Source organism: Solea senegalensis, linkage group LG3, assembly GCF_019176455.1.
Source record: "Solea senegalensis isolate Sse05_10M linkage group LG3, IFAPA_SoseM_1, whole genome shotgun sequence".
NCBI lineage: Eukaryota > Metazoa > Chordata > Actinopteri > Pleuronectiformes > Soleidae > Solea > Solea senegalensis.
In genome coordinates, this window is record NC_058023.1 from 12,924,400 (window position 1) to 12,948,142 (window position 23,743).

Sequence of the window (23,743 nt, forward strand, 5' to 3'; positions counted from 1 at the left end):
CGCATCACATTATGTCCTCAAGGATAAATATTTAGGGTAGTCATAATAAAATGAAGGCCAATAATATAATTTTTGACATTTTGGAATTAACTTCACCATTTGAAGATTGAGCCTCTCACAGTGGAAAACATTTGTTAAACTAAAACATTTTTTAAAAAACACAAGAAACACAGATTGATTTTTATCACATTTTATCATGTATGGTCATGAGTGGAGAGAAAGAGCCAGTAATGCAGCTGTATACTGAGTTCAAATCTTATTTTCTTCTTTTAAAAAAAAGGAGACAACTTAAAAAAAAAGAGAAATTGCACTCAGCTTTACAATACCTTTAGAAATCAAGCCATCTAAAATTAACAATAATAACAACATTAATCATAATAGCAATCAACAGAATAGTCTTACCACTGAAAGCAGAGGATGGTTGTTTTTTTTCTTTTTATGTCTGAATTCTATTAGACTCCATGCTCAGGTCAGATGCTGGGCAGCGCACTCAACTGTCATTTCACAAACTTCAGTTATGGTTGTTTTTAAAAACATTATGCAAGCTATTCCAGCCACAGAAGAACTGCTGCAAAACAGTTTCCTTTACTCTGCCAGAGACAACATTATCTGCCTTCAGCTTGTGGTTGCTGTTAATCTACTACCCTAAACTCAAAAGTACTTGATCTTCCTGCAAGTCAACAAAAGTGGACAACCAATAACTATTTCTATTGTCAGTAAGAGCTGACGTGATCTCAATCACTATGCCTTTCTTCCCTTAACCCTTGAGTAGCTCTAATTTAAACCTAGTCCTAATACTATTTCCTTAATTTTTCTCAGATTTATATGATCAATTATGATACTAGAAAAATAACTGGCCATGAGACCACCTAGCCCCAGTTTGTACTGAAAAGAAAGGAGGCAAATATAATTCAGACTGCAGAATAATAAAGACATAAATGGATGGGAGAAGGGTAACGTATGGGTGGTGAAAGTGCATCTGACATATTTACTCTGGGAACTCTAGGCTGCTGAGCTGGATTTAATATTTAAATGAATGCATGGTGGAGGTCTCAGAAAGGTGGGTAGTGGTTGGGGGCGGGGTTGATAGTGGGATCAGATTTCCCTTTGGCTGTTCCCATACACACTCTCATCACTGTAGGCAATGTAGAGGAAAAAGTCCTCTTCGTGATGCTCCTGAGAAACGAGGGGGAATTATGTTAGTTACGAGATCAAAAAAGATTCAATGTAAAAACAAGATCGCTACATGAAATGACATAACAGACGTTGTCGTGGTCAGTGAGAGAGGAGAACGAGTATGACTCACCTGGTACAACAGTCCCATAGTAGCTGAGGTGGGTGGAATGACGTTGTTTACAAAGAAGAAGAGAGCATCTTCAGCTCGCAAGTGGATTCTTTTTCGAATGAGGAAGTAAAACTGGCCCACTAATAAAAAAAAAAAAAAAAAGAGATGTAATTTAGAGAATATAATTTAATGCTTTGGTAAAAAATAAAAATAAAAATACTAATAAGAATAATAATGATAAATTCACCTGTCAGGTCAGATGGGACAAGGTATTTCTTCTTGTCCAGATCTCCTATTCTGGCTTTAGGGGCTTTCTCCACGATAACCTAAAAATAAATCATTAAGAGTTACTGTACATCATGTTCTGATAAATCTGGTGCAAGTTCCACTGGCTGAACAACGGCTTTCTATGAAATGAGAAGTACATCAATAGAATATTTCATCTTCACCTGAAAGAGGATCTGAGAATATGTGAAATAATCCCCGTTTACAATTGATACCTGGTGGAGAACTCCAGAAGAAGAGCTATATGCACAAATGAAAAAGTTTTGACTGAAGCTGTAACATGACACTTTAAAGCTTTTACATTGAGGTAGTGCACTTAAAGTCAATCCTTGATTTTTTTTTTAACTGAAATAAATTCAGCTTCTTGTCCTGCCTTTTCCCTGTGTGACAATAAAATGATTAGCTTTTGGTTTGGGTGTATTATGTTACGTAATTGTGTTACGTTTAGTAACACAATTCAGTCACAAGTAACTTTTTAGTGCTTTTATTGTAGTAATGTTTTTGGCCTTATTTCCCACCTTTATTAGAGGGCAGTTTCCAGACAGTGTTGCCAATCTGAGCAGTAAAGTGCCAAAGGTTGTGATCTATATAATCTATCCACAAGAGGCAGAGCGACGTAAACAAGTGCTCCGTTTGTTGACGCCAACTATTTTGAGGCGCACTGCTATTACAATTTCAATGTGCAAACCAAAACTATCCCCAGCTGCACCATCCAACAAAATTCGTATTCGGCCTACTCACTTCAGAAAACAAGTACTTTACTGGCTTTTATTTTTTTCTCGACACAAACAACTAAATAAGTAGTTGGAGGAGGGAGACCTGCCTTATAACCTCCCGGAGCTTGAAAGATTACATTCTCCTTGAACGGAGTATACAACATGCTTACTTTACAAAAACATTATTAACATGTTACAGTTTTAACATCCTATGTTATTTCCTCCAAAATAAAGACGCAAACAGAATAACACAGTGTCGAGTTTCATATTCAAATACCAAAGTTTAAATCAATTTATTGTACTCAGGAAGGGGTTTTGTTGGTCGAACAACGAGGAAATTACTTATTTATTAACAATAGTCTAAAATAAAGCAAGGATTACACGCAGCTCTTGCTAGCTGGCCTGTTCAACGCGTCCGAAAATATTGACCAACATCTATCGAATTCTAACACGACAGTCTACAAATAGAGAATTATGCGCGAATAACCAGTTGGTATGCATAGTTACAGCGCGTTTTACAATGTGAATATCAATAATAATTATCTGAAGGACAGAACCGTCGAGAAACCCGGACCTTAGCAAGCCGTCAAATAGCTAACAACACGGAGCGAAAGAGGAGCTAACGTTGGCTACTTACTGGTACCCTGTCCGGATACTTCTTCCTTATTTTCTCGCCCTCGGACCGCCTTTTCTCAAAAGGGTGCTCTTCTTTGTACTGGAACTTCATCGTTAAAAGAGATGACAGACAACAAGTCGGTCACTCCGGGATTTGTGAGATATCGGTTCGGCGCAAGGAAGAGCTGAAATTCGCTGACACACACGACAAAAACAAACGTTGCTAACTAGCTTTAGCTTGCTACAGCTGCTTTCCTAGTGCGATTGCGGCGGATGGATACAATAACAACATGACGTAGATGACAGTCTAATTCGCAGGGTGTGTTTTTAGCTATCATGTAGAACATTAACCTATCTTTGGTTGGCAATAAGCTACGTTTATTCACATCATACTCTTGTGTTTTAAATTACACTGACTGCTACGTTATTTCATGTAGTACTATTTTATTTTGATCAACCACTGCGGATAAAGACGCAGGGATGGGCGGTGAAGAGGCATCTGTCCTTGTCATATGACCGAGGCCCAGCAGCGTTAGCAGCTGTACAGAGGAAACACCAAAACATGTGATAATTCACTGTGATTTTTGCTCCGCAGCTCAGTGTTAACTGTAAACTGATCTTATATGTAGCTAACAGGTCCTGATCTTAATGGAATGTTGAAAAAAAAATATACCTAAAATTAAAATTCTGCTTGTTTTATAATCCTTCATGCTTTTAGATCATAAATAGAGCAGCAATCCTGTCCAGCCTCATCTGTGCTGTTCTGTATTTTATGATGACATCCATGACAAGGTGCATAAAAAGAACATGATGTTAATGATACCTTTACAATTATTGGGGTCCATATAAGGGCAACATTTAGCTGATGAAAAAGCTTCAGGGCCCTTGATAGGTTACCCACACTTGCCCTTTTTTATTTTTGTAATTGTAATTGTAATACTATCCTAGATGAACCTCATATTATCACTAAAATGTTGTATGAGTGGAAGTCTAGCTTCTCCTATAGGAAAGTGACTTTTTTATATTGCATTAACTTTTTACACACTGACCAAATTGAATTGCCAACTTTGACTTTTAAAGACAGAGTGATGTATTTAAAATATATAATATGAAATACTAAATGGTTCATATGTCCATTTCCTACTTCCTGAAGAGTCACCAACCAGTATATTGCGCAAGTGACCCACAGCTCTGACTGGCGACTCCTGACTTGCTCATGTGACATGGCTGCGATACAACTCATTCATGAGCTGCAGGCATGTGATGTTTTTTTTCTGTGCAATGTGAAATTTAGTCTGACTGTACAAATTTATGAAAACACACCTGTGTTCTCGCTTTCTTCATTGACAAGACACAGAGCCCTGACTGTGTAACCACACATTTCACTTATCATTTTCAATTTTCATTTAGTAGCGACAATCTGACCTCCCCCAAGCCTGGTGAATTTCAGGTTTGAGTCATAATTCTTTTCACATATAATAGTCCTGGAAGAAAACATCAGGCAGCCACACCTAGATTAATGTAATAGGAGAAAGTCCTCAAATGAATGATCAGCAGCTGTTTCAGTCTATAACTTACTTGAATGAAAAATCCATACAGCAAATCGATCAGTGGCATAAAATGACCAGTGAGCCTTCTGAAAAAAAGAAATGAAATATACATTTTTCCACAGGCATACTTAATGTGACATTTACGAAAAAGTAAATAAATATCACCATATACACACAAAACAGAAGTTGCTCATGTTTGAAGTGGTGCTGCAAAGTACATTTAAGTGGCTCCATTTGTGGTGCAAAACCCATGCAGATTCCTTCAGTATGGAGCAAGCAGGACATGTATGTTCATTGCTACTGCTGATTCTGGAGGGAATTCTTTCAGAAATGTAGACGTAGATATATTTTCCCTGGAGCAGTGTGGGAATACTGAAGGAACCAATGCAGTTCCCTATTACACCACACGAGGGCACCAGATCATTGAATGTTGGTCTCGCACAGATACTTGATTTCCTCTCCCCAGTGAAGTTAAATCAGTTAGAAAGTTGCAAAATGATACAAACAAAAAAACAAGCTGGATAAAAATGGGCCGATACTGACAAGTGTTTTATTAGTAACACAGACCTGGAGACAGAGCCAATAAGAAGCCACTGTGAGCCTTAACAAGACTGACATTGTTCAGAAGGCATTTTAAAGACATAGGGTCTAATAGTTGAACCCATACATTAGGGGAGCGGGTAAAAACTGAAAGGGGAAATCTGCGAATTTGAATCAAATACAAAACCAACTGCAACCAAAACCAGAAGGGGAAAAATTAAGTGCAATTCCTATTAGATGAAATCAGGTTGGTGTCAAATAGTAACAGGGAAAGAGCAAAATGAGTCATGGTATGCAGATGTCACATTATTATATATTGTGATAACAGATAAACAAATAAGATATGGAAATGTTGCACAGCAGTCCATATTGATAGAAGCTGTTCTTTTTTTCCTCACAATTCTTCAGTCAATTCTTTATCACCGAGTCCTATTAGGAGCTTTGAGCAAAGAGTGATGTGGCTGAGAAAACAAAAAACTGATAGGCTAGTTGTCCAGGAAAATGCCTGTGTGGTATGTTCCAAGCAAACGTCCATCAGATACTTCATGTAAGATGATCCTTTCTTGGTTAGGTGACAAAACAAAACAAAACATGTACCTTCAGGAATCAATGAATCAACATGGGGGTGTGACGCTGATCTAAAAAACAGGTGGTTTTTCATTAACCTCATTAATTTTTGTCAGAGTATTAAATTGATGAGTTGTTTGCTGAAGTGCCAAGTCTGGTCATGATGGAAAGGGAGAAGATTGATAATGAAGAACTGTCTGTTGGTATGCTGATCCCTCTCCCCCCTCCAAATCTTCAAAAAGTTTAAAAAGGACGAACAAACTCAGCAAGCATTCTCTGACTCACGTACACAAGCTCACCTCCATACAAACACAGTCAGTATTAGGAGCTATAAGGCAGAGAGGCTCCATTTTATTTTGGAAAAAAAATTACAAATAAAGAATCAAAAAAAAAAAAGAAAAAAAAAAAAGAAGAAGCTGGCTCTCCCTCCCTCTAGTATTTCTTGGGCTCTGGTGATCCCATACTGTTCATTCCATGTTAGGCGGTCACCCCAACCCCTCATGTCCTCAGGACACATGGTAGAGGACTGACAGAGGGCCGGTGGGTCGTCTGTGTGGGAACGGAGGGCAGGAAGGAAAGAAGCCAGCAGAGAGGAAGAGGCTGGTCAACAAGTCCCACCCCTCTTGATTCAGCCAATCACCAGAGTCGGTGCTGGTGGAGGTTTCGACTGAGGACGGAGCGGACATCAGCAGTAAACCTGAGAGGAAAACAGAGATCCACCGTGTTAACAAAGTGATGGGAACATCTTAAGGCACAGCCTCCAGTCATTAATCAGGCTTTTTAAATTGTACTATATAAATGTAAATATTAAGGGAAATATTATAAGCAACAACTTGTTGATCCTCTTAATAATGTCAGTGAGGTGATGCCGGGAGTCATCTTAAATTCTTCCAAACTGCATTCCAATGTGTTAACATTCTCTAATAACTAAAATAATGTGTGCTTAGTTGATGACCCGAGGTCATGTGGTCTGCTTAAGACACTGTGAACAAAGAAAACAATGAGTTTAAGGGTTTGTACTCTGTTCAGTGTTTTACCTTAGTGCATCCAGCATAGGCAGCAAGTTAAGAAGTGCTGTGTCACTAGGGTCGCTGAACCAGGACTTGATGGGTATTGCATTGTCTGGAGGGTAGAAGACATTCAGTCAGTCGTGTCAGAGGAACAGACATGAGCGGGATTTTATGCTGTGTTGTTAAAAACACCACTGAGTGTTAGAAGAGTGGCAGAGTTAATGAACGGATACAGCATTTACAATACAAGCCTTGTATGAGAAGAAACCGCATTGGTTATTTGTCCCTTTTCCGCTTCATCACAAGATGATGTGCATAAGATTGTGTTTGAACATATCAATCTGATAAATCATTCATTAAAAGACTAACTAAAATAATAAAAATAATAAAAATAATAACAATAGTAATATATGTAAATAAACAAGATATGGCTGTTCTATTTGCTTATTTGAGACAAGGCAAATAAAAAAAATAAAAAGAGGGCACAACCCAAGCAGACCATTGTGCTGACAAAAGGTTTTTAAATCTTACCTGGATGGTTACGATAAGCACCAGGCGAGTTGTCCAGGATGACAATACTAGACAGGTCATCGTGTACTACAGACAGGTCTTTAATATAACTACCTAGATCCAATGTACAGTGCTGGAAAGAGAAACAAAAGGAGAGTCCGTGGCACCATCAAAAAAGAGAGACTGAAGAGATTTCAAAAGATAAATTGGCAGAAAGAAATCAATCAGTACCATTTACAGTATATAAATGTGTACACAGTACTACTGTTTATGTAGGTTTTTTGAGCAATACCTGTCTGTAGTATCTGCGTCTCAGGATGTTCCTGTTGTTGTCCAGTTTGTCTGCCACTGCTGAGCCATAAATCTCCATACTAGCTGTAAAAACCACCAGCTCATACCACTGGCTCACCTGTGCACACACACAGAATATGGAGGACACAAAAGTGTAAGAACACAAAGTCAGTGCTGCTGAGTAAGTCTCAAAGGAGCATTGTCCAAAACAAATACAGGTATGTGTCATTGGGTTGTGAGTGAGTGCAGTACAATGGAGAGAGACTTGACAGATGACAGACATAATAAAGGGTGACCTGAGAAAGACTCAGCAGAGCGATCTCATGTTCACACACTGCACTTTAGTGTTTACTAGCTCGTTATTCTAGGACTCAACCACAGAAAGTAATACAGAGCAGTGACAGATACTCACCACTTCTAAAAAGAAGTCAACATGTGGCCTTTTATGTACAAAGAATCTGACTGGGTGCTTATCAATGACGACCTGCATTGGAAGGGAAACAGAGGAGCCCAGTTCATTTAGACGAAGCTGCTGGTTAACCTGGAATGTATGAAATGTAAATACCGTTTATCTGCAAGTAGCAATTATTTTCATAATCGATTAATCTGAGGATTATTTTCTCAATGAATTGGTTAGTTAATTGGTCCATAAAATGTTTTGTTAAAAAAGCATTGAAAAGAAGTTTTCAATGGTTAGTTTCCACAAATGAATCACTTTTAATGATTATCATAATTATATATACTAAAAACACACCATTAACCCCATTACTCAATTATCAAAATAGTTGACAATCAATTCAGGAATCGATTAATAGTTGCAGCCCTAAAATACTGCATATGTGTTACAGCCATTACCTTCAGAATGAAGTCTGGCGGTGTGCCCGCTTTCACTGTGGGTCTGAGGACCCCATCATGGTGAGAGTGGATTAGTGTCTCATCCAGGTCCAGAACCAGAATCTTCCTCTTTACTGCATCTGAAGTTAACCAGACAATAACTGTTATTGTACAGTATATATTTTCCCCACCACCAAACTTGCATGTACATTGAAAAACCAAGCCTCATTAGTGGGAGAAATAAGGTGCCACTCAAGGGTTTGGCACCTTGACCTGACAGGGCAATTGTTTGGAAAGCGAGGTGATGCACCTCCATTTTTCCTGCAAGGCATGTCACAAAAATAAGTCCGACGAAGATATTACCAAACCATGCATTTAGGTTGTAGTTATGTCTGGACACAGATGTGATTTGACCACTTTATTTATTTTAATTAACAGACAGTCTGCCTGAAAAGAACTGCTTCGGATTTGTCTGCAGTCTGACGAAGCTTTAAGATGGTGCCATGTAACATGGAACAGCTCATGAGTAAGAGAGGTTTTTTCTTCCAGGATCTCATAACTAGTGGTTGTGGTTATTTTAAACACAAAGACGCATAACAAGACACAATTGTTCCCTCAATGCAAGTAACAACAGTTGATATAGCAGAGTGAATGGAAAGAATCACTCCAGATGAGGTTGCATGAGTGATTTCAAAGAATGAGCTTTTAAATGTCTCCTTCATGTCTCTACAGAAATGAAGGAGGCTCATTCAAAGTGCACACACCAGTCTATGCTAGTATTTAATGTGAACTCTAGCATGTGCATTTCCTCTCCACTTTCAAACTGCAAACGTGCCCTATTTGCTGCTGGGACCTGGTCAGAAAACAACAGTTCAAACATTGAATACAATCATTTACTGTCTTCATAATGTTTTATTTTATTTGTGCTGTTCACCCAGCAAACTGACTTACTGATTCATCTTCATATAATGTATGAACATATGTTTTTTAGAGACATGTTTAAAGTCTTTAATATTTAGTTTTAATAGTTACTATTGTTTATTGTAAATACTGTACATGATTGCACTGCAGTGACCATCCGTGTTGTTCAACAACTCGTTACCATAAAAAAAACGTTTGGGATCAAATGATAACCATCAGTTGCCTACAATAATTGTACTACTTTCTTGGCATTGTACACTTGCTCAATGAATATCATACATCAATGTCATTGACTAGAAGTGGTTTTAGACGTGTTAGCTTTTGCTTTACTGGCAGGCATTTCATACAGCACATTTAAATGTATGAAACTGTCATTTAATTAAAGATATGAACCCTCAAGTGGAAATAAATCTGGTATCCTGTCAACAAAAACACACTTTTATTCTCATTACTTGTTTGGATTTCTCTTATAATGGTGGAACAGCGTTAGTATGCTTATTGAAAAGTAGGCAGCATACACCCACATTAATTGACAAAGCACAACAGGTTTGTTGAATCAACTGAGAGAAAACAGAGGCTAAGTGTGGTTAACATTTTGCCATGTGATCCACCTAAATAAACCGAAACGCACAAGAGGATCGCGCAGAGACATGGCATAAAAATAACAGTCAATAGCTTGTCGGAGTTTCCTCATATGGAGATGGTGTGTCATAGGAGTCTGGCTGTGCCTGTTTATTTTCAGTGAGAAAAGGAAAGTCCAGAGAAAAGGGATGCACTGAGCACAAGTGCGCATGGATTTGATGCTGATGACTCAGAATAATTGCTTCTTCCTTGAGAAACCTGTTCAACCTCTACTCAAATGTCCTCATAACAAAAATGTTTTAATCCACGCCATCTATCTAATAATACCAAAAAATAAAGCCACTAGCAAAAATCATGCAGTGATCCTTTGTATTTCTTGCACTTTCCCTTTTTCACAAGGGCCCCAACAACTTGGGTGAGTGGTCATTATCATGAAAACAATCGTGTACTCACTGAGTCTGTTTTTGGAGATAGGAGACAGAGGCAGAGTGTCGTATCGCACCGTCTGATACTGGATTATCTGCAAATGAAAAAAGCATATGAGACAGTCAGACAACCCTAATTTAAAACATAGTCTTTTAATCTAATTACAGGTGGAAAAAAGGGGAGCTGCAATACTGATACTCAGTGCTGTAAAATCTTACAGTATTGGTCTTAATTTGTCAGACGACCCCATCATGTGAGTTTATTTTAAGCAAGAGGTGAATCATTTGGGGCATTAGTGAAGTGGCTTTATGTCACAGTTACTCAGGCACTCTATAGGCCAATTCGAAAAAAAATAACATGATTGAGATCAAACTGCGCTAGAGTAAGTCAATATTTCAATGAATGGTCAAATGGTGAATACGTCAAATACTGAAATCCTAAACCCTGTATATTTCAGCTGGGGATGAAATCACTGGATCAGATATCGGGAAAAGAATGATTCAGTTCGATTCAAAAACCCATTGTTAAAATGTATATGTTTTTGGCTGGTTGTGGCAATATGGTAAAGTTATTGGGAGAGAAATATGTTGTTAACAAGCTTGGTAGTGTAAAAACTACTGCATTGAACTAATATCGAGATTGGTAATGTATCGTCATTGTTGGGGCCCCAGCTCTATATTTTTGCTGCCTTTCAGGGATTAAACAGAGGCTTTTCCTCCTACTTCCTTTCTCTAAATGACAGAGAGGCTCCTTCCCAGTGCCACTCTTGCCCAGGGGCTCTGCACTTTTCTTCACAGGGCTATTTTTATCCCCCTCAGCTGTCAGTGGGTGTCAGTGGAGCATGGGGGCACACACACATACACAGAAGGGAAGACTTGCAGGGTGACTTTGAGCCTTTGGGACTGCTTGGTACCTAAGCATTGGGCAGGGCCTCCCCCTCCATGTGCCCTCCCACTGCTGCCTGGCAGAGTAAGCTTGGGGGAAGTCTACTGGTGGTGGCAGCAGCAGCAGCTGCTGGGCACCACCGGGGGACCTCACCCTGAACGTCCATCTGGACCCCGAGCCTGCAACTGAGACTGTCCTTTAACACAAGTACTAAAACTAACATTTCAGTTATTTCTCTCTAACCTGAGCAAAAAGTCATTTTCTGAATAGTAGTTAAGGTAGTTAACACAGTTTGCTCTTCTATAGCTAGCATTTAATAAATTACTTAAACTGATTTGGTAGTGTAGACATTAACAATTGAACTAATTAGCTAATTGTTTCAGCAAATTCTCAATACTCAGCCATATACTGTACAATACTGACGATAACAAGCATAGCTGTTATGTAACATGGTGACACTGCAATCAATAAAACAACCTTCTCATCATCCATGTACACATAAGAGCATACATGGGATTATGACCTGGTCCTAATGTTCACAATCCATTACAGCTTTTATTGGTCAGAAGTTTTGGACAAAGAATATGTTGAGGTACACCTGATTTACACACAAGACTTGCTACAGCTATTAAAGCTATAGAAATAAACTCAGGTAAGTACAATAGAAAAGCGTCATAAACCTTGACTATTTTTCCATCATGGTCATGGTTTTTTGATGTCTATCTATAGCGGCTACATAAAACACTCCCTGGACCATGATATTGTTCCAGTGCATCACCAATTGAAAACAACAAAGCTCAAGTAAGTGTGAGTGAGAATGAGAGGGAGAGAACAGTACGCACTCTGTGCCGACATAATCCCTCTCACTTTGGACATAATATGGACTGGACTATTTGCTCTCAGAGCCTGTTGACAACTCCCAAGTGTTACTGCCACACAACAAAACGCAGACAAACCCTGAGAACAGAAAGATAATTGCGAGGCACTCCTCACAACTCTGCTGGCCTGCGAGAGTCGAAGTCCACTCCTATTACACCGCAAACACGTCTATAACTGACTCAACAACTTTGTGTGTCAAAGTTACTTCTGACACCTTAAGTGCCATATTTATTGTGTGGCATTTGTGTTAGAGTGAAGGTGACCTGCAGCCTTGTGCCTGGGTGCTCCTTGAATCTATGCCAGAGGATGGAGGAAGTCTCCACTTTGCAGACACCTAAATACTTTAAGATTGCAATTCACTGATTAGCTGATGCTAAAAATGAAAATAAAGGTTTGTTATTTATTGAGAGGTAAAGCAGAACATATTATAGATGAATTGCTGCTGAGACTACCTGAAGTATTTACAGACCTGTAGGGATTAGAGACAAATGCTTACTGTGATTCATCACCATTTTCTGTCATATTATGATGTGCAAATTGTTCATGAATGAACCATAAAAAAGGATGGCTAGCTGAATTATGGATTCCGTGTGCTACTTAATTTACCACTTCTGTTTCTTGCATGTGTGCAATTGTTATTATATTGTTAATATATTTTAAAATCGGAAAATCTGACACTATCTATAATATTAGGGCACTGTTTTTCTGTTCATTTATTTCTCTCCTGCATACATTGTTTCATAGCCTTCTTATAGACTTTATCATACTTCAAAAATAGAAGTTTTGAGGAGCATCTTTACTTGGCAGGATGCATCACTTGTATAGAAATATTGAACTTTTTAATTTTACGGCACTGAAAATGGACGTAGCTCTCATGGAAAGGCAGAGTGCGCAGACCACAGGCTACATTGTACCACTAAACACATGTTTGTTACTTAAAACTGCATTTTCTGCAGGAAAAGCATATTTTCAAGTCTTTAGTTTATTAACCCAAATTAGCACGACAGATGCACTCAACGGGGGAAATTATACATTTCGTTACTGGGAGCCCACTGAGCACTTCTGAAGACAGATATGATCAGATATTAGAACATTGGGAGCAACAGCAACGAGAGCCATAACTTTGCTCACTTGTCACAGTAACACAACAAGGGCCAACAAGTCTCACCGTCCGTAGGTGCTTCCTGAGGATGTACATAAAGAGGCCCCATATTCTAGACGTCATGCCGAGAAAAGTGCGGATGCCAAGTAAACAATGCCGGGTCTTCAGCATGTTGATGAGCCCGCACAGACCCCACAGTCACTCAACCTTAACTCTCAGTTCCAAGTTGTTTGGGGGGTAACTGCAGAGGGAACTTGCCTACCAGTGACTCAAAATCCGTCTTTAGCCACCGTAGCTTTTCAGATCATCAAGAGGCCAAGCAAACGTGTGAGTACCTCGCTCTGCACACTTGTGGCACAGTTATCGATAATAAATAAAGTGCATTCTCACAGTCACTGTGAAAGACAAACGTGGACGTGGGCAAAGGAGAAGCTGCTGCACGACGGCTACTGTCGCATGGACATTAGCACGCTGCTGCGGCTCCTTCTGCTTCTTCTTTGGCGTTTGACGGCAGCCAGCATTCGTACTGTCGTTCGTCTTCTCTTCCTTTCTTTCCGATTTACACCAAAGGATCACAGGCGTTAATGTGGGCAGCTAATTAGGCTAGCTCGGGAGCTAGCTGTCTGCCAACTAACGTTAGCAAGTAGCCGCGGAGCTACCGCTAGCTCGACGGGGTGACCACCTTGAACCTTGGACAAAAATACCCCGAAAAAGCGGTGGAGCCGCTCGTTGACAAGCACCAGTTCAGTGCGACTAAACTCTGCACAGCGTCCGAAAATAGACAGCTTTACTGAAGTTGCTAAAAGTCCAGCCGGCCCGGTCCAAATCAGTTTGTAGTCCAGTGGAAATCCGGAATGAAACTGCGAGCCGCCATCGCCGCCTTGCCGTCACTTCCGCGAGGAACCGCGGGGTCGCGCGCAGCACGTCCACGTGGAAAGAAAATAAACAGACGTGCACGAGCGACGATGGTAATCCACTTAAAAAGTCTGTATAACAAGTAAACAACTAATGTGTTTTTTTATATTATTGGAAATACAAATATGTGTTACATAGTAGATAGCATTATAGTGAGTAATACAGTGTATTGAGTCAATAGAAACTTGAATAAAAGAACATTGGAAAGATGGCTTCGCACTACATGGAATTTTAATGTGTGGAATGTTTAACTTTTTTGCATTTAATGATTAAATTCAGTCTATATTTGATTGTCTTAGTAATATATGTATCCTTCTATCTTGCTGTGACAACTATGTCTGTGCTAAAAATAAAATGTAATAGAAAATATATAAATATAAGAACATAGCCTTAACACATCATTGAATTAAAACTATGGGGACATCCACCATAGTTATACATACAATAGGGAGTAAAATATTAAAATGCAACATGAATATTTATATATTCAACCAACCAAAAATGTGCACACATTGTGGAGATGTACAACTTTCCTAAAGTGTTCTATTTCAGACAGAGCAAAGGTGGCAAAAACATTTTTTCCTTTGTGAAAAAAAGGGGACACTGGCACAAGACATGCTGCTGTTTTTCCAGTGTTGTGGACACTGCCATATACTGTAACACGGTTTGGTGCAGAAATCTTTAACCATTGAATCAAGATGACCTCATTAGATAACAAAATGTAATATCTTCAATTATATCAATGTGATCTTGTGAATATAGCCACTGTTTAAAAAGATCGGAAACATTGTTTAGGGTGATAATATTGGACAAAAAGACTGTGGATATGATGCCTATCACATTCTATTGTTTTTGTAATTATATTTATGGAAATAGAAAAGGTTGTGTGGTTGTACATTAAATGTACAACAAAATATATAAAAATATATAAAAACAAACTTGTGTTCAAAAGTAATTTTATTTTACAAGGAAAAAAAAAACAATAAGGTAATCACTGATATTTGGAAATAGTGATCATAGGTATTAAATTATATTTCCAAACTCCATGAGATGGTGGTAAGGCTTTGAAACTGCACTACTGAAAATGATTCAGTGGCAAAGAAACGTATATGAAACGTGTATCTTCTGGTCCTTAAGTGGGTTTTATGGCCAAATCCTACACATCAAGATCATCATCTGGGTCCTCCTGATCATAGTCGTCGTTTGCATCAGGCTCATACAATATTCGTCCTGAACCCAGGCCTGAGTGGAGCAGAGCTGTTTTCCTGAGGATAAAAAGAAGACATTGTTTTTTAGATAGTTTAAAATCATATTTAAAACATTTAAAATTAGCTATAATAGAAAAGATGCTCACTTCTCTTTGCTGAAGACAAAGGGAAGTGCAAGTTTCTCTTTGGCTTCACGCTCTGTGTCAGATAAGCGAAGGTTGAAGGTCAAGTTTGCTGCTGGGTCGGCCTACATAAACACACAAAAAAAGTTAATTCTTCCTATATCTAAAGCCTTTCTTCAGTTCATTAGTCTTATAAAATATATATGTTACATTTCACCTCCTGTTCCTCAGTGTGTGGATGCTTGAGTCCAGTTTGGCTGGACTTGCTCTGCACTATGATGGTAAGATCCTCTTTGATGGTAAAAATCTCTTCCTATGAACAAATTCAGTTATCATTTCAAGTAAAGTGTAGGGAAAAAAAATTGCCAAGTTAAGTGCATACATCTTGCATAACCTTCCCCGACTTTGAGCGCTTTGTTATTTTTGCCACTGCTTCATCTCCATTTATTCCCGGTACCACAGTGATGACTGAAGTAGCCAAATGGCATACACTTCCCACAGTCCCTCTTTGATGCATATCTGCATGCAGCAGACCAATGATAGTTCTCACAGCTCCCCCTAGTTAAAACACAAGATAGAAAAACTTACATTATGGAATGAATGCATCTTTTTATAATTTTACTTTAAAAAGATGCATTCAATATTATATTTTACAGTCAATATTAGGGCTTGGATGTCTTCTTTATTCATTTAGAGAATCTAAAAGGTAAATTTAAATTACCTTTTTTAAGTTGCTGAAGAGTCTTGCAAACAATTGAAGGACTGACATGCCTCAAAATCCAAGAAAGAGAGTCGATTACCAAGGTAGCTGCCTTGGCGTGTGATGTTTGCTTTACCAGATGTGTAATTTCCTCCAAATTGAACTGGCGAACTGTGAAAGCTGGATGATCGGTCCAGCCAAGTGGGTCAGTAAAAGCATTGTGAAAGTGTAGCCTGAAATGATGGAAATATGTGAGGGATGGTAAGTTATACTATGACTTAATTTGTTTGATCAATAGTACAAAACATAAGCAACTTTAATAGGGAAACTAATTGGAGAACTTGAAAGGGCTGAATTAAGTTTACATGTTGCGTGGGTCGGTAATCATTTGAGACAAATCATTTCAGCATTAATCTGAAATTACCTCTGAGTAGTTGATTCTTTTAATCCATTTCTCAGTTCATCCTCACTGACGTCAAAACCAATGACATGGATATCTTCCTCCCTAAAGTCACAGCTCAAATTAGTGTAATGTAAGTAACATATATTAAAAATACAGACATGCATTCTTTAAATACCTGGTAAGTGCAGCATTTATGAAGCTCTTCAGGAGGTGTCGGCCAGAATAACTAGCAGAATCTAGCAATACAAGTAGAAAATACAGAACTGCATGACACTGCTTCGTTTCAAATACACAGATGTGTCACTGTATTCTAAAAGCGTTTACCTTGTATGACGAGGAGCCCTCCTGCATCGGTCCCTTGCCATATCTCAGGCAACATTGTATTATATAAATAAACTCGAAGTCCAGATATCAGCTAGTTAGCATGCTGCTAACACACAGTACACAGTAAATAAACACCACACCGTAACATAAACACTACGAGTATAAAATTAATTGTAAAAAAGAATGCATATCTCAAAGTAAAGGACTGCTACTGCTGGGTGACGCGGCAAGTTTCATTTCACGGAAAATTAAGCCTTTACAAATCCAACATGTTTCACTGACACAGCGTGTGTTGTGCTAAACTAAAAAAACTCAATACCCCAGAATGCATTACTTATGGGAAACGTAGTTCAGCCACACTCACTACTCGGGCTTCAAGTCGGTACGAATGACACCGCGATAAACTACGTTACCCATGATGCATCAGAAGACACACTGCGCTGGCAGCATCAAGAGGTTTCTGCCGCGCGCACGGACGAGACCGTGCGAAACTCCAGTCGTTTTGTATGCAAACCGCGAAGAAACGACAAACTTAATCCGCGAAGTTCCCATTATGGACATACGTTTACCACCAGTCGCGTTAATCTAACGAATTCGGTAATATGTATTTTTTTAGCTTCGATTGTGGTTTTAATGACGCATGGAAGAAAATAGAGCTTTGATTTCTGTGCGTTAAAGGACAGGAATTAGTATTTTGTCAGGCTAATCACAATTCAGAGGCGGTAGGATTTTGGTGCGTTAATAGTAGCTGCTGTGTTGGGATACTACAAATTTGACCAGAGAGTGGAGAGGTTTTCTTCTTGGAGAGTATCGTCTTCAGTTTTACGCGCCCTTGGCTTAGTGTTGCTGCTAAAGTTGCCGGGGCGGTAGGGTGCAGCCACGCCGGGGAAAAGCACAGCTTGACGGCCGCTGTTCTCCGGCTAGCTCGCCTGCTGCTTCTGTTGGTGGGATCGAGGCCTTGTCGGTGAGGCGACAATGCTTGACATAATGTCCGAACACCAAGGTACGTTTGACTAGTATCATTGACACCGAGTCATCTATCGACGTTTTCTCCCTTAATGCAAAACCTGATCACTGCTTATGTTTTTCTGTCAACTTTAATGGTCATTAAAACGAATTACCTAATCCAAGTTGTGACTAACGTTAATGTTACGTTTGGTTGCGTATGCAATATTAAGAGCATGGTTTGCTCTTATTAACTTAAGTGTTGTCGTTGAAATGTAAAATATGTTAAAGTGCACATGTATTATTCACTGTTTTAAATCATTAATGTTAGTTTTCTAACCTCATGTTAATCTTAATTGCAGTCGGGCTGGTTTGTTAGAGGTAGTTGGGCGCCGTTCCACCTAGCTTGACGGTAGTAGCTCGATGGCTAACATCACTCAACCACATACCTGGAAAAACTTTAAAGTTTGTCCGTTTCACGTTAGTTTGTTTTTGTTGTCACCGATAAAAAATCTATTTCAACACCAACCGAAACTTCAACGTTGACAACACAGTTGATTTAGCTTTGTACCTTGCTAACATAAAGGTAGCATAGCCACCGAGCCTCCCACTTCAATTTCAAGAAAGCCAGCGTGATTAGCTGGTTAGCACAAGGTAACTCTTAGGATAAATTGATTTAACTATTAGCATTTGCACAGTTGTCCTCGTCGGGTTTTAGTAACTCGGAACAATACACCGGGCTTTGAGGACCATAGTTGTTCTTTTATATTTAAACGCGTTGACTTCCACTCTGAAATGTCAGCTAACGTTAGCATGCTTTATCCAGACAGCACGAAACGACAAACTGAAAGCCTGACAGCACAGTTCTTAACCATCCTAACTACGCTTTTAACTTATTGTTTATAGCTATTAACATTAATTAACTGATGTCAGTGATCGTTGTCGAAATTAATGTGGCATGAAGTTCAGGCACTGCTGAAGTGACACCGGTTGCGGTTGTTGGTACCTTGCTGAAGCTAACATCGAACAGCAAACTTACTTATTTTACCATCAACTTGTACAATTTATGTCATGTCAAACAACGTCACAAATGAACACCAGGTTTCTATTACACCCATACAGATATAAAGTCGTGTTAGCAGCAAGTTAATGCTAGCTGAAGCCCACTCGCGTGCAGCGGTGCCCCAGGTGCTTATTGTGTTGGTTGTTTTGCTTGTTACTTATCAGAGTCGTTTTCTTTCTTTCTTTCTCACACAGATTCACTGTTGACGTGTAAAACTGAACCTCTGGTGAGTACCATACAAAATGTGTATCTTATTCTGTGTTTCTCCTTTGAAGTTCATGAGTAGTTTCACATTTTTAACTTATGTCTCTCTTCTCTAGCCACCAGAGAGGAAAAAGCGGACAGTTGAGGACTTCAACAAGTTCTGCAGCTTTGTCCTGGCATATGCTGGTTACATCCCAAGTCCAAAAGAGGTAATCCAATTTGATTGTCACCATGGTAGTTAGAATTGAGCTACATCCACATTACATTTTCAAAGTTAAACAATCCCTGTATCAAAGGCAACCTGTATCTATACAAACATGCCTAAAATTGTATATTAATTGATCATTCAGGTACACATGGTATGTGTGCCACTGTAAAAAGGCATTTGATTCCCTTCTCTGCATTTGTATGCAAAGTTTAAAAAGTACCAAGAAGCAACCTTGAATTTTTGTTTTCAAGGAGTGACATTTTCAAACTGGATGACAGGTTTAAATGAAAAGACAACAGTGTGGATGTAGTCTTAGGTATTGGCCATCTAGCTGAAGTGTGGAAATCTAATTTTTATTTTTGCTGGCTTATAGGAGAGCTCATGGTCCCCAACATCATCCAGCTCTGCACACAGTTCAGGGCTGTCAGCCGATGGAGGCGGTGGAGGCAGCAGCAGCTCCATGGGTAACACGTGGGCAGATGGGAGCTCCGACATCCACACCATCCATACATTTGTTCGAAAAGCTCGAGCAAATAAGGGGAAAAATATTCGCCGCATGCACTCTGATAGCAGTCTGCTGGACAAAATGCGCCTTAAAGACTCTCTGTACGAGAGCCAGGTCAGCACAAAGGCAGAGCGCAAGAAGGACAAAAAACTGAAGAAGTTATCGCTTGGTTCTGCCATGATGACAGCAGATAGTGGCAGCAGTGAAGGCGAGAAAAGGGCCCGCATCAAACGCAGCAAAAATTCAAAACAGCCAAAAGCAAAGAAGCTCAAGAGTCCAGCAGGTCAAAGTGAGACAGACTCAGAGGCACGACACATGCACTCAGAGGTACGGCCCATCAGAGAGGACCTCACAGTGCACGGGGGCTCCACGCCGATCTTGCAGGGCCTGGGGAAGATGCAGCCAGACGACTCCATCAGGGAAGCAGACATGAGCTCCAGCGAGGGGGAGACTTGGATCGCAGATGAGGACATCATGGTGGAGTCAGGTGGGGAATCATTATATTTGTCCTGTAATGTTCAAGTTTTATACAGTGTCTGTTTGCCTCTTATGTTTAAATCTCATACCTTCAAGCAATTTTTTACTAATGCCTTTAGTATTTTTTGTTTGGATATTGATGCTGCTTATCAGCAAAAGTGACTCATTTAATGTTTTCTTCATGGACACAGGGGATGATTCGTGGGACTTGATCACCTGTTACTGTGGGAAGCCATTCGCAGGGCGGCCGATGATCGAGTGCAACCAGTGTGGCATATGGGTGCACTTGTCGTGTGCAAAGATCAAGAAGTCCAACGTTCCCGACATCTTTTATTGCCACAAGTGCAGGGACACACGACGGTCGGGACACAAAAAAGACACTTAAAGGTGAAGAGGATGGGAGAGAGATGAGGAGTGCCCAAAACTCTTTTTTCTGTCCTGACTCTTGTTTTCTTTGATGCCTGCAGCCAAAACAGCCTAAATTATCACCTGGATGGCAACTGTATTGTCAGTTTGTAGACTTTTATTTTGACAATCAAATCCATTCTTATTTATCCCTCTTTTTCCTTGTTTTAATTCTTGAGTCTTTTTTTTTGGCTACTGTGAGAAACTGAAAAAAGACAACAGGGACAGTGGAGAATCATTTTAGTTTGTTACAAAATTCACCCATATATATTAATTGGCTATATATTGCTAGTAATGTGCCAGCAATGTGCACAATTTCACATTTGCTCTCAAATCCAGCATTTTGACAGGTAAATCATTCATGATGTTGACAAATTGGTAATAATTTCTATCCCTCTTTTAATGTCCCCATAGTTTCAGTTGAAATCCTTTTTCCCTTGGCTTTAAATCAGTGAAAGATTTCCACACTGAATCAACATATAGCCTAAAATATGTAAAATGTCTTTCCTGCTTGTTTAGAGGTAAGTCATATTGCTAGATGGGCAGCTCTTATTCCTTTTCATTGTGTTTTGGCAATTTACATGTTAAACTGCATTTGTTTACGTTATGTTAGTGTAAACTACGTTTAAGTTGTCTTCTGTTTTATTTGGTCGTCAGTGGATAACATGAAAAGGATGTAGACGCCTCACTCCTTTAGATTTCGAATAAGTGATCTTTGAATTTATTGATTCAACTAACACTTTAATATTTTTGTGTCTGCAATTGCATCTAAATTGCTAAATGTTTAAAATTGCACACAGACAATTATTTGAGCAGTGCACTTTTTAAAATATAAACCCAAATACCATCTCCAATGCATTTATGGATGGTACTGGAAGTATGGTGAGCTACAGTTGACAAAGTCTGTATTTGGCCTGTAGCTGTGTACATTCTTGATTTAGCGCTTAATGTTTCTCCCTGTCTGGCTTGTTAATCAATCATTAATAGCCATTTTCCATGAACAACATTTACATTGAAAACTGTTCAATTTTGATGTTTTTGTTTCATGTAAGGTTATTGTTTTTCTTGTCTATGAGGGCGTGGTAACATCGCTGTAGGACAAATGGTTTGGCAGTGCTTCATTATGTCGAAATGGCCCAGAGACTTGTTAATGAAAGGTTGTAAAATATTTGGTTTCCTATTTCATATATTTGTTTATTTCTTAGACTTCTGAGGAAGCGGGTTTAGAGACGCGCCCGAGTCAGAGAATGGAAATAAGATTGTCTCACATCGAGAACAGAGTAGTGTACAGAAAATAAGTTGAGGCCGCGTAGATTGTGGCGTTTGTTTATGTTGTTTGGTTTTACCATGTGCTTTTCTTTTATTTGTGGGAGAGTATTGGTAAGTCTCCAGTAGCAGTTGCACTCTCTCTACAACTTTAAACTCTGTGTACATATCCTGTTCTTTGACAACTGTACATACATGAAAGTGAAGAGAGAAAATACCCAAGCAAAAATCTATATTTTCTGCAGTCTGATATTGTTTTCTTTGATTGTAGCTTGAAAAATTAAAGTCTTTGGGAACATAAAGGTGGTTTTCTGAAATCCTTTTTATTCACATACATTAAATAATATACAAAGTTTATTTAGATAAGTGCACACAGCATTGTGTTTGTCATGTTAGGGTCTTCTACCAGTAGAGGGAGATGGTTGACAAGAATCTCAGTTGCTTGCAATGCAACGAGTTAAGAGAATAAATACAGCACATACAGAGTAACAAACACCATTGAGAAAACTTTTGTTTACTTTTTCTATTTAGCCCCAGTAATCCTCCCAGAACTTGTTAGGCTCATCCTGTAACAGAAGGGTCAAACACTCAGTTCCTTATTAAAAGCAAGGTCTACATTAATTATTAATGAAACATCATTGTTCTAATCTGTATTGGAGAATCTAGAAATTATTCGTAACATTATGGAAAACCAACACAAGCAATACAAGGTTAAAATTGGTTTTGCAAATGAGAAATAAACAAGTCATCTCAACAAAAGACAAACATGCGGCAGACTAGCAGTGTTTATTATAGACTCTGCATAGGGCTGTCTTTAAGTTACATTATAACTTGGCATAATAGTGTGATTTGTACAATGTTTCATTGTATATTCTCAAGTTAAAATTGGTTTCATAAATAATTTTACAAGGACATTTTCTCCTCACCTTTGGGTTTCGGACGTTGGCCATTTGAAAGCTGCCAATAGAGTCCAGAGGAGCAACCTTCCTCCTGTAGTCATGGCACAGAGAGAAAAAAGAAGCTTATTCCAAAGCACTGGAACTCAATTTACATTTTGTAAAGTAAAATATGCAGTCTAAATCCATTCCAAAGTGTGTGATACTAGGTTTAATTTGTCCCTACCTCTTTTCGGTGGCTTTGCGGTGATGGTGCTGGCGTTGGAGAGAAAGGTGATCTGTTGGGACAAGGAAAGTCTCTGAAGGAGAGGGTCGACCGCCGATATCCCTGTTCACGTCCCATGTGTCGCCCACAGAGAGGTCTCCCAAGTCTGTGTGTTCAGACAGGCGGTAGAAGAGCTCTTCTTCTGGCCAGCTGATTTCCTACAGAGGAGAATATCTTATTATAACACACAATTACACTTAAATGATTCATTTGTTTGTCCAAAATGTCATGTGCACAAGCCCCTACCCTTTTGTTTCTGGATCTGCTTGGCACGACAGCAGCAGAAATCTCCTCCAGCAACAGATAAAGAGCCAGGACAGGCAGCGTACACCTCAAGTGAAGCATCTGTGCAAAATACAACAACAACTTCATGCCTCTGACTCCATGGAGGGGTACAACACACTACACAAGCAATTATAGTTAAACTAACAGGTTCCCGTCTTGACTTATTGTGAACTTTGTGGTCAACATTCATTAAACCCATGTCAGTTTAAAGTAAAAAAAAAGTTTTTTGAAAAGCAATAACGACATGGCAAATTTAAACAGAAAGTTATCATAAGTTGGACGACTTAAACGGCTGTGGTGAAATGATATGTGGCACCAAGTTGAGAGAACCTTTTGTTTCTAAGTTGAATTTTGCTGCAGTGTCTGCTCACCTTAATCTTCAGTTCTTCTGTGAAGTTCTGTTCTCAAAGATCTTGGTTTCCAGTGCAGGGTTCTTCTGAGCCACTCACCCCTCTGGAGGGTATTTGTAGCCATGATTCTAGGGTGGGTTTATATTATGGGGCTACCAAGGGCTGTTTTGGCTAGGTGTGTGTGTGTGTGTGTGTGTACACAGA

At 39.2% G+C, this 23,743-nt stretch overlaps 4 protein-coding genes across 7 annotated transcripts; 1 reads left to right on the forward strand and 3 right to left on the reverse strand.

Moving 5' to 3' along the window:
• Positions 1 to 174: 174 nt before the first annotated feature.
• On the reverse strand, positions 175 to 3,164 carry gabarapa (GABA(A) receptor-associated protein a). Its single transcript, XM_044022823.1, has 4 exons — positions 2,924 to 3,164; positions 1,533 to 1,611; positions 1,307 to 1,425; positions 175 to 1,176 (listed from the first exon to the last, which is right to left on the reverse strand). The coding sequence occupies exons 1-4, from the start codon at positions 3,011 to 3,013 to the stop codon at positions 1,096 to 1,098; spliced, it is 369 nt and encodes a 122-aa protein (XP_043878758.1). The 5' UTR covers positions 3,014 to 3,164; the 3' UTR covers positions 175 to 1,095.
• Positions 3,165 to 5,948: 2,784 nt separating this feature from the next.
• ctdnep1a (CTD nuclear envelope phosphatase 1a) lies at positions 5,949 to 13,901 on the reverse strand. 3 transcript variants are annotated; one of them, XR_006360197.1, is made up of 8 exons: positions 13,065 to 13,901; positions 10,160 to 10,226; positions 8,225 to 8,343; positions 7,782 to 7,910; positions 7,371 to 7,487; positions 7,100 to 7,261; positions 6,596 to 6,680; positions 5,949 to 6,255 (listed from the first exon to the last, which is right to left on the reverse strand). XR_006360197.1 is itself a non-coding variant. In XM_044022818.1 (8 exons), exons 1-8 carry the CDS (start codon positions 13,167 to 13,169, stop codon positions 6,195 to 6,197), a joined length of 738 nt encoding a protein of 245 aa, XP_043878753.1. In that variant the 5' UTR covers positions 13,170 to 13,901; the 3' UTR covers positions 5,949 to 6,194. The 3 variants fall into 3 exon arrangements, 2 of the variants coding, with proteins under 2 accessions (XP_043878753.1, XP_043878751.1); XM_044022818.1 differs by having other exon boundaries at positions 7,100 to 7,211; positions 7,782 to 7,853; XM_044022816.1 differs by having other exon boundaries at positions 7,100 to 7,211.
• A 951-nt stretch (positions 13,902 to 14,852) lies between these two features.
• elp5 (elongator acetyltransferase complex subunit 5) lies at positions 14,853 to 16,997 on the reverse strand. Of its 2 annotated transcripts, XM_044022814.1 has the most exons (8): positions 16,671 to 16,996; positions 16,522 to 16,582; positions 16,368 to 16,448; positions 15,965 to 16,176; positions 15,626 to 15,801; positions 15,461 to 15,556; positions 15,268 to 15,368; positions 14,853 to 15,178 (listed from the first exon to the last, which is right to left on the reverse strand). In XM_044022814.1, exons 1-8 carry the CDS (start codon positions 16,723 to 16,725, stop codon positions 15,070 to 15,072), a joined length of 891 nt encoding a protein of 296 aa, XP_043878749.1. In that variant the 5' UTR covers positions 16,726 to 16,996; the 3' UTR covers positions 14,853 to 15,069. The 2 variants fall into 2 exon arrangements, with proteins under 2 accessions (XP_043878749.1, XP_043878750.1); XM_044022815.1 differs by lacking the exon at positions 14,853 to 15,178 and having other exon boundaries at positions 15,267 to 15,368; positions 15,454 to 15,556; positions 16,671 to 16,997.
• Positions 16,998 to 17,123: 126 nt separating this feature from the next.
• Positions 17,124 to 22,045, forward strand: phf23b (PHD finger protein 23b). The gene is made up of 5 exons (XM_044022810.1): positions 17,124 to 17,673; positions 18,873 to 18,904; positions 18,999 to 19,091; positions 19,464 to 20,082; positions 20,264 to 22,045. Exons 1-5 carry the CDS (start codon positions 17,646 to 17,648, stop codon positions 20,455 to 20,457), a joined length of 966 nt encoding a protein of 321 aa, XP_043878745.1. The 5' UTR covers positions 17,124 to 17,645; the 3' UTR covers positions 20,458 to 22,045.
• Positions 22,046 to 23,743: the final 1,698 nt, after the last annotated feature.

Coding starts and splice junctions, on each gene's coding strand:
- ctdnep1a (XM_044022816.1), bottom strand. CDS start 13,169: ATGCTGAAGACCCGGCATTGTTTACTTGGCATCCGCACTTTTCTCGGC. Junction 8,344..10,159: donor TATCTCCAAAAACAGACTCA/GTGAGTACACGA, acceptor GGTTAACTTCAG/ATGCAGTAAAGAGGAAGATT. Junction 6,256..6,595: donor CCTATGCTGGATGCACTAAG/GTAAAACACTGA, acceptor TTTTCCTCTCAG/GTTTACTGCTGATGTCCGCT.
- gabarapa (XM_044022823.1), bottom strand. CDS start 3,013: ATGAAGTTCCAGTACAAAGAAGAGCACCCTTTTGAGAAAAGGCGGTCC. Junction 1,612..2,923: donor AGTATCCGGACAGGGTACCA/GTAAGTAGCCAA, acceptor ATTTATTTTTAG/GTTATCGTGGAGAAAGCCCC. Junction 1,426..1,532: donor TGTCCCATCTGACCTGACAG/GTGAATTTATCA, acceptor TTTTTTTATTAG/TGGGCCAGTTTTACTTCCTC.
- elp5 (XM_044022814.1), bottom strand. CDS start 16,725: ATGTTGCCTGAGATATGGCAAGGGACCGATGCAGGAGGGCTCCTCGTC. Junction 15,802..15,964: donor TCTTCAGCAACTTAAAAAAG/GTAATTTAAATT, acceptor TGTTTTAACTAG/GGGGAGCTGTGAGAACTATC. Junction 15,557..15,625: donor CGGGGAAGGTTATGCAAGAT/GTATGCACTTAA, acceptor ATTTGTTCATAG/GAAGAGATTTTTACCATCAA.
- phf23b (XM_044022810.1), top strand. CDS start 17,646: ATGCTTGACATAATGTCCGAACACCAAG. Junction 17,674..18,872: donor CATAATGTCCGAACACCAAG/GTACGTTTGACT, acceptor TTTCTCACACAG/ATTCACTGTTGACGTGTAAA. Junction 18,905..18,998: donor CGTGTAAAACTGAACCTCTG/GTGAGTACCATA, acceptor TCTCTTCTCTAG/CCACCAGAGAGGAAAAAGCG.